General features: G+C 38.3%; 2 protein-coding genes across 2 annotated transcripts; one reads left to right on the forward strand and one right to left on the reverse strand.

The window, feature by feature from the left end:
• The first annotated feature begins 868 nt into the window (after positions 1-868).
• Positions 869-1,627, forward strand: LOC6647344. The gene is made up of 2 exons (XM_002069828.4): positions 869-972; positions 1,071-1,627. Exon 2 carries the CDS (start codon positions 1,081-1,083, stop codon positions 1,372-1,374), a length of 294 nt encoding a protein of 97 aa, XP_002069864.1. The 5' UTR covers positions 869-972; positions 1,071-1,080; the 3' UTR covers positions 1,375-1,627.
• A 698-nt stretch (positions 1,628-2,325) lies between these two features.
• On the reverse strand, positions 2,326-4,425 carry LOC6647313 (adipocyte plasma membrane-associated protein). Its single transcript, XM_002069827.4, has 4 exons — positions 4,195-4,425; positions 3,903-4,108; positions 3,543-3,843; positions 2,326-3,450 (listed from the first exon to the last, which is right to left on the reverse strand). Exons 1-4 carry the CDS (start codon positions 4,308-4,310, stop codon positions 2,409-2,411), a joined length of 1,665 nt encoding a protein of 554 aa, XP_002069863.1. The 5' UTR covers positions 4,311-4,425; the 3' UTR covers positions 2,326-2,408.
• Between the last annotated feature and the right edge of the window lie 4,253 nt (positions 4,426-8,678).

The raw sequence follows: 8,678 nt of genomic DNA on the forward strand, positions 1-8,678 counted from the left end.
CGTAATCTAACAACTAATTCATTTAACTTTTGCCAATTTCCGATCGCTATGCCCTCATTAAGATCTGCAGCCCACTTGCCTATCACGTGCCCTCACCACAATGGTTTGTTTTACACGCCTACAAAGCATCGAGTAGCATTAACCTGCCGCCAGTTGTTAAACGTCTGCTGATAAGGTGAGCAAACCCTCGCCGCCACCACCACGAACGAAACCTTAGCGGGGGAAAATTACTGACTAGCAAAAGTTTCTTGATGACGAGCCCCCCAAAAACGATTAAAAAAACATACGTCAACGGCGTGATCGCAATGAGATTATGATTGCGATTACGTATTTCATAAATCTCGAGCGTGCTAAGCCCTAGCGAGCTGTTGGCAAATCTTTAAATATCAGAGCAAACGACCTAGGTGACCCCGCTCGCCCTCACATTCCCTCAAAAAGGGCCTTTTCTGCCTCTAGGCCACTTTGTCGACCACCTGTTGTTGCCAAGCAAATTTTGGACTGTCTCGCCAAATGTTTGCTCATTGATTTAGCATAAAATTGGTATATATATCTACCTGAGTGTGGTCACAGTTTAGCGTATTCCCCGAGCACGAATTCTACACGTGATTATGAACATCAATTCGGAATGCTATATTCCGTTCCGTTTCAAGATCAAGGCGGGCGCGGACAAGGCAAACATGGCGAAAAAAAATGTGTGTGTTGTGTTGTTGCAGATAAAAAAAATCGAGTTCGTACTGGCCCAGACATATTACTAATAGAAATCAGGCCCTGCGCGAAACGTTTCTGCCTTCGTTTGCGTCGTTGGCGACGCGTCGGGGAAAAAGTATTTAAGCGAGAAATGATTCGGTATGACAAATCAGAAGTGAAATAGCTGTGAGAATAGCAGCACACACCAGAATAACTAATAGACAATAATTCTATCTACCAACGGAAATTTTTCAAATCAATTTGAATTTCAAAGAAGAAAAAAAGGTAAGGGAAATATTTCAAGAAAATATTCTTAAAAACTAGGCCAAACCATTTTGTGTGATGAAATTGTATCACTAAATATGAACTTCCGGTTTCTGCAGATAATACAAAATGCCTACCGCCGCCGCTGCCGCTCACTTACCCGTCCAAAAGCGTAAATACCATGAACATAATGGCGAACCCGGCTGTCAGGGACTGGAGGAAGTGAATCGCATGTTCCGCAACTTCTGGGATCCCACGGCATATTGGGTGTGCGATAAGCAGGGTACACGTGCTCGTCTTCAACATTGTCCGCAATCGCAATTGTATTCCGAGGAGCTGGGTCGCTGCATACACTATGCCGACTGGAGCTGGACGGATTTCAAAGAGCCACCAAGCCGTCCCAAGTCGCAGGCTCTGAACTAAGCCTAGACAACTTGCCCTAACTAGAGCTGACTCATTATGCTTAATTAATTTAATAATTATAATCTAAGACATCATCATCAGACAAAAAATATTCAAATCCATCTTTAGTTTTTACGTTATTATTTTCATTTGTACAAAAATGAGAAAAAATATAAGAAAAGAAAATTTAATGAGAAAATGAAAAATCAGTACGAGAAAAATTTGCTCACATTTCAACAGTTTTCTTCTAAATATAGATAGATTTTGAGCTTAACTAGATATTATATATAGATATATATATATAGGAATGATGATGAAGTGTGAATGGGGTGGGGAATCAGAGTGGAATGGTATGTGGCAAAAGCTAAATTTATATGAAATTGCTGAGTCATATAAAAGGCTGCCTTTAGAAGATCAATTAGAGCTAAGCTTGTAGCTAGTTGTGGACATTTAGCTAAAAATCTTATACTAAAATTTACTGAGCATTATCTTAGCCTGTGTAGAGTGCTGTAGAGTGTGTGGGTGTAGGTGTGGGTAGGTGCAAATAGCGTTGTGTCCAAAAATATATATAGAGAGCATATAAAAAGAAAGAACGTAAAAAAAGAGATAATATAAGCGCCATAGACTAAGATTATCACTAGGAATTTAAATTCAATCAAAATTTTGCTAAAGGCTTTGTTACACAGAATATGGAAATAATGCTTACAGATAACAACAAATGTCTGTGTCTGTCGAGGCAAAGTTATCAACTTTGTGACTAAGCGATATTCACATTAAAATCGATAATAAAGCCTTTAACAATATTCGCCATAACAAATTTCAATAAATTTTTACCGATTTGCTAAGCCTTTTTCAATTTTTAAATTCCCATATTTAAATTTGTGTGTGTGTTGGAGATTTTTGTTGTCGTTTTTGTCGTGGTGATTCCCCAAAAAAAAAAGTGAATAATTCTTTGCGCACTTTTACATCATCTTTTCCATTCCATTTTCCCGTGTTTTGGGTTTTTCTTTTGAACAGGGTATGGGAATGGTCGTTGTGTTTCGTTGTGTTTGAGTTTAGAGTTCCACATGATCGCCTTGTTTATTGATGACCTTTAGTTTCTCCTTCTTTGGCGGCTGAGTATCTTTGGGAATGTCTTCCTTGACGGGCGCCGGTTTTGTTGGAATTGGACGTTTGGTTGTTGTCGTTGTTGTTGTTGGCTTAGGTGTGGTTGTTGTTGTTTTAGCAGGCTTGGCAGTTGTTGTTGTTGTAGTGGGTTTTGGTGTGGTAGTTGTTGGCTTGGGAGTTGTTGTTGTAGTGGGTTTAGGTGTAGTTGTTGTTGTCGTTGGTTTGGGTGTAGTTGTCGTAGTAGTTGTTGTTGTGGTTGTGGGCGCAGCCTTTGGCTTGGCAGTTGTAGTTGTTGTAGCAGCTACTGGTGGCTTGCCCACAGACGCCTCCAATCCATCACCCTCAACACGAACATTACGCACTTTCACTGTGGGCTGCTTGGCCTTTGGGGATTTCACACGAGCCAAATAATGATTAAAGGGTGAACCCAAATACAAGTAATCTTGATATTCCAGGACATGTGACACACCTCCCACAGACTTATCAAAACCATGCAGAGAGCCAACAATGTTGCCATTCCAGTCGACACGCACCACAGTAGTACGTTTGGGAGCCAGGAGCATAATACTTTCGCCATGACCCACAAAATGGATGAAACGCTCTGCGAATTTATTCGGATAGACACTGTTTAGGTAGCGGAAAGGCAGCTCAAACAGGGCCAACATGCGAGCCAGGAATAGACGTATGGTGGGGAAGCGGGCGAACAACGCAAAGCCATTCGGATGCTCGCTATCGGCGGCAGACACAATGGGAACCCACAGGCCTTCGGCGTCGGGTGTCAAATTATCGGGATTACCCGGCAAACCATCGACAAAGACTTCACTCTGTCCGGCATTGGGTCCCTTCAAATGGTATTTAGTTAAACGCATAGCTCCTGTTTCGGCCACCACAACAAAGTCCTCATTGGGACTGAGAGCCACACCATTGGCAAAGACCAATTCGTCTAATAGAACCTCGCTAACGTTCTTCGAACGATTGTACTTGAAGAGACTAAAAGAGGCAGGGGAGAAAGAGAAAGAGAGAGGGATTCCATCATCATTTGGTCTTAGAAACCGGTTTGGGGTCAGCTTTTGTTAACTTACCGACCCGATGGATTGGCAAATGAGGCAAAGACCAGATCTTGTATGGTGAAATCAGATGTGGAATCTGTCCAGTAGATATCACCCTTCTTGTCCACAGCCACAGAGTTAAATGTCTTGCCTGGACGATTAATTTGCTTGCCCGGCAACTCCTGAGCCGGCGAGACGAGCAAAGTTTTCTTATGCGTGGACAGATCAACTTGCCAAATGCCATAATAACCATCGGCAACAATCAGGTTATTGCCCAATGTATCGAATGCCAGGCCCAGCGGGCGTCCACATCTCGACTCCTCATAGATGGCCTCTGTGAAAGAGAAATCACTTAAATAAAGATGCCAAATTCTTTCACTCTTCTCTACTCACCGCAGGGCTGACCAATCTTTGTGACATGGGTAACATGATTTGCCGTTAGCTTGATGACCTCACCGCCATGGATACCGGTATAGATCTCATTATTGCGAGCTATCAGACACTCTGGACCATAGACACGCCCTTCCAGCAGACGCTCCGCCTCGTCCAGGTGAAAGTTCGGCTCCAGAGCCCCCTTCAGTTCTTTGGGCTCACTTACACTAAGGTAAAAGAAAATCAAATTAACTTAAATAATATATGCATACTTTGAAGGTCCAAGTCCATTCAATTGGAAAGCTGAACTTACATGTAATCTTTGTAGGGGAATGTCGTGCGGGGTGGTAGACCGGGCAGAAGGATAATTATCAAGAAGAATATCATGAAATTCATGATTCTTAACTGCAGCGCATAAAACAGGCCCATTTTTGTTTGCTTATTTAGTGTATAAATTATAAATAATAAAGAAAAACTTTTATAATTTAGGAAATTTTGGACACGACGGCAAAGTTCAATATAAAATGGCTGTTAACTAACATTTTTTTTACACAATTCTGTTAAGTCATCGTGACCGGTATCGATGCTTAACTATCGCAAGCAGTGATGGCATTTTTTTTACAGTCAAAACAACACAAAATGGTAACTCCATGTAATAATTATTTAATAATTAATTTAACTTCATTTAAATAAAGTTGCTGATCAGCTGCACCACTCAAACCAAATGATTCTATTTTGCGATTATGTTTCATATATATAGACTAAATTTCCGCCAATTTTCGCAAATTGTCCCGCCAAAAGTGTTAAAAAACGGCTACACTGCCATTAAAGTTAACAGTGCTCACATATGATGGTGTAAAGTTAACAGTGCTCACAAATGATGCTGTAAAGTTAACAGTTGATACGGAACTAGTTCCAAAGCTTTGATTTCAAGCCGTTAAAATTTAAAAATATATATTGAAATCAGAATTATTATTTTGTTTTAAGAAAACACCTCGTATTTTGTGCCCTGTATAACATTTTCTACTGTTTGCTTTTGACCAACTAGTATTACAAATTCAAGTTTCTGTAACTGCTAATTCAAATAATTTGATGTTAATAATTAAATTAGAGCGTTGCCCATGCTAACTTAATAAAATAAACCAAAAATAAACATTAAATTGTTATCATTTAACACTTTTGTTTATGAATGGTTTTTCAACCTTGACATTGTGACTGACCGACCAAACGCACCACGAGCCAGACACAAACTCTATAATTATTATTATTATTTTACCCTGGCTTCAAATCTTGTTTTCTTTTGCACATTAATTAAACTTGATCTCAATTTAAGCACATGATACAAATTTTCCACACTCTACGCCACTGAAAATTTCCTAAATCGATAAAGCATATTGGACACCTTTCGGTTTGAATGATATTTTTTGTTTGGTATGTATACTAAATATTAGTTGCGTTTTGATAATTGAGCCATAATCCACAAAATGTACGAAAACAACATTATTGAAGTATTTTTTTTGTGGATCTTTGTTAACGTTATTAACCAAAATTTCTTGAAGTACAGCAAATGTCTTTGTCCAACTGACAGAGGCGCGAAAAATATATACAAATTCCCTGTTTTTGTACTATTTTTTTTTTTTTTTTTTTGGGTGCTACGTGTTAGAGTAATTAACACTTATTTGATTCATAAAACAAATAATTTGGATAGACCTTTCCACACGTCATTTGTCGTTGGTTATTTTTTTCTTTTTTAATTTTTTTGCTGGCGGATTTCACTTTTTATTCGCATGAAATTGAATCATTTTAGTAAAAATATAAATTATGATGAAGATATTGACAATAAAAAAGAAACCTCTACTATTTTTTCAGCTTTAGTATAAACTTTGCAATCCAAATGGAGTTTTTTTGTGGTTTTTGGTATCAACATTTTTCAAAAAATAGTTTCGATTTAGAGAATTTTAAGCAACGTTTTCAAGGATATTAGCATTTACGGATAAATCGAAAGGGAAATTTTAAAAATTTTAAAATTTCGAATAATTAATAAATCCTCAAAAGTCACATCAGTATACTATAGTATTCTACCTCATATCATCTCATCTATTCTCAAATATTTACGAAATATTCAGAGTTGCCGAAAATTTTAATTACTTTAAAATTGCAAATTAATTCAAAGTGTATATATAATTCGTTGTTTCTGAATTCAAATGCTAGTGTTGCCGTTAATCAATAATTTAATTTTGGTTTTAGTTTGGCCTACTTAATTAACTCACATGAACTTTATCAGTCCAAGGCAACAGGCAAGGATATATTTTTGATTATTTTGGCGCAGCTGACGCTTCCATTTTTTCGATGTATGTGTCTATTTGTGTGGATCACCGTTAGTCAGTATGTTTAGTTTAGATGAGATAAGGGTTATCGATAATGTTGTTTATGTTGCCATTTCGCTACGTACAAACAATATATCTAACATGGATTACCTTGTATGACAGCAGTTAAAAAAGCTTATCTGATGATGGAGCCGATTCTGACAGTCATAGTCATAATGAAACCTTTTTTTGCCAAATCTTATCAGAGTTTTTCAGCTAAAAATAGTAACACACTCACGGAATATTCGCAAACACATGACGCTAACTTGGAAAATTCCCCATTAAGATGTTCACATTTAGGTTTTCCAAGAAGGCATCTCCCTCCAATCGCACAGATAATTATTGTATGTTAATTAAGCTAGAAACAAACGACGTCGTCGAACAATGATGGCGCCCCGTGTGTGAATGGCTAACCAGGTGTCATCTATCAGTTATCATAATCAACTGGGGAACAGGAGAGCTCGAGAAAGAGAGAGAGAGGAAGAAAAGCTGCTTAAGTGATTAGCACCTGATTTTCAGTAGGAGACTTTATCAATACCCTAAAAGCAATTCTAGCAGAAGACCAAATAGTAAGTTCAACGATTGCTGCTGCTGCCTCCGACTTGTCAACAATAATAACAAATGATTATCACTTGAATTGAGCACAATCAATGTTTGTTAGCCCCATCTGGAGCACCACCACAAGCAGGGCAGGATTTAAGGGAGGGCAAGCCCACAAAACGTTACGAGTTTCAGAACCAATAATAGGCGTAATACTAAAAAAAGGGAAACTTTCATACCAGATTTTGCCTATGTTTTGAACAAAATGTCCAACTATTAATTGGTTTGGGGCCCTCGCAAGAAACTCAGCCCCGTAGACCTTAGTTCTGTAAATCCAGCCCTGACTATGAGCGATCATTTCAGTGAAAGGCAAATCTAGTGAGAGGCATATCCCATTCTTATACAGTTAACACTTGATATGATCACTCAAACTCATTGGGGCGATTCCCAATAAGTCAACTCAAAAGTTCTTCCAAGAACATGACTATAAAAATGGGATACAAATGGGATTAATCAGAATAAACTTCAAGTTCTTTAGTCTAGTCCAGAAACTATCTATAAGAAAAAGAAGGACATTAAATATTACAGATTATTTCATCAAAGTGAGTCTTTACTGTTCATATCACATCTATGCACTTGGACTAAGAACTTAGACGCAACTTAAACTCAAGTAACTAACTAACGAACAAAGAAGAGTGAACAAGGAGAGAGAAAAAGAGAGAGACGGATAACAAGAGGGAGATTTGTACAGAGAGAGAGAGGATCGTATCACAACTTAAGCAAATGGAAGCGGGGGATAAAGAGGTATGAGGAGAGCATTTGCCGACGTCAGTTTGGAGCTCATGTCGAATAAAGAAAGAGACAGAGCGACATCAAGAGAGAGAGAGAGGTTAGCAGAGAGAAACTCGATGGTGACTCGTTGTTGTCTCTGTCCAGCTGGGTGCTCCAGTCTCAACTGACATTTTCAGAGTTCAGTTGTTATCGAGTGCTCTTTGAAGTTGGTTGGGCTCCACCAGCAGCACCACCCGCACCACCACCACAACCACCTGTGGCCACGGCTGTGTTTTCTGTGTGTAGTTAGTTTAGTTAGTTACAGACAAACATATACATATGTATATATAGTTAGATCGTGTGTGTGTATTTGTGTTACGAGAGTGTTACGCGCTGCCAAAAAGCTGTATAGATCGCAACAACAACAACAACATCAAGAAAAATATTGATAAGTGTGAGTGCCAAAATACAAAAACAACACAAAAACGTCTAAAGAAATCGCCTTCTGCTTCGATTTGGAGTTTCGTTGCCAAGCAGCATCACAAAAAAAAAACCAAAACATGTGCAAAAAATTAATTAAAACATTTAATGTATATTTTAAATATTTAATATACATTTTCGCCACAAAAATTTAATTTTTTTTTTTGTTGATGTATGTAGATAAAAAATGCAAAAAAAAAAAAAATATATCGCACAACGTTGTCAACTGTAAAAGATCACGAAATGCGGTACACATTTTGCCGTTTTTTTTTTGCCTGACGCAGACGGAAAACAAATTCACTTACCCACACACTGAAAAGCCCACACCCACACCGACACAGACGGACTCACACATACATACACACCCACGCACGAGCCGGAGGCGTATCAAAAGCCACTCTGAAGATTTGCACAAGTGCAAAGACACACAACAAAATGAAAGAGTAAAAGAGTGCGGAAGGGAAGGGAAACAGAAAACTAATGCCGACAAGAGAGCGGGGGACACCCACTCCCCTTTTAGATTTCAAGAGTGACAGAGTTGCCAAAAATTATGTTTGAGACGATTATTCAAATTTAAGCTATATATAGAGGGAAAATCTACAAGATCGTGAGATTTTCTTTCGAAAAACTAAGTTTTTTT

The sequence above is a fragment of the Drosophila willistoni genome, chromosome 3R (genome assembly GCF_018902025.1).
Source record: "Drosophila willistoni isolate 14030-0811.24 chromosome 3R, UCI_dwil_1.1, whole genome shotgun sequence".
Classification (NCBI taxonomy): domain Eukaryota; kingdom Metazoa; phylum Arthropoda; class Insecta; order Diptera; family Drosophilidae; genus Drosophila; species Drosophila willistoni.

What these genes read in the sequence shown, in the direction of transcription:
- LOC6647344 (XM_002069828.4), top strand. Translation starts at nt 1,081, where the DNA reads ATGCCTACCGCCGCCGCTGCCGCTCACTTACCCGTCCAAAAGCGTAAA.
- LOC6647313 (XM_002069827.4), bottom strand. Translation starts at nt 4,310, where the DNA reads ATGGGCCTGTTTTATGCGCTGCAGTTAAGAATCATGAATTTCATGATA. An exon ending in TTCCCCTACAAAGATTACAT is followed by an intron (nt 4,109 to 4,194) that starts GTAAGTTCAGCT and finishes CTTTTACCTTAG; the next exon opens with TGTAAGTGAGCCCAAAGAAC. An exon ending in AAAGATTGGTCAGCCCTGCG is followed by an intron (nt 3,844 to 3,902) that starts GTGAGTAGAGAA and finishes TCTCTTTCACAG; the next exon opens with AGGCCATCTATGAGGAGTCG.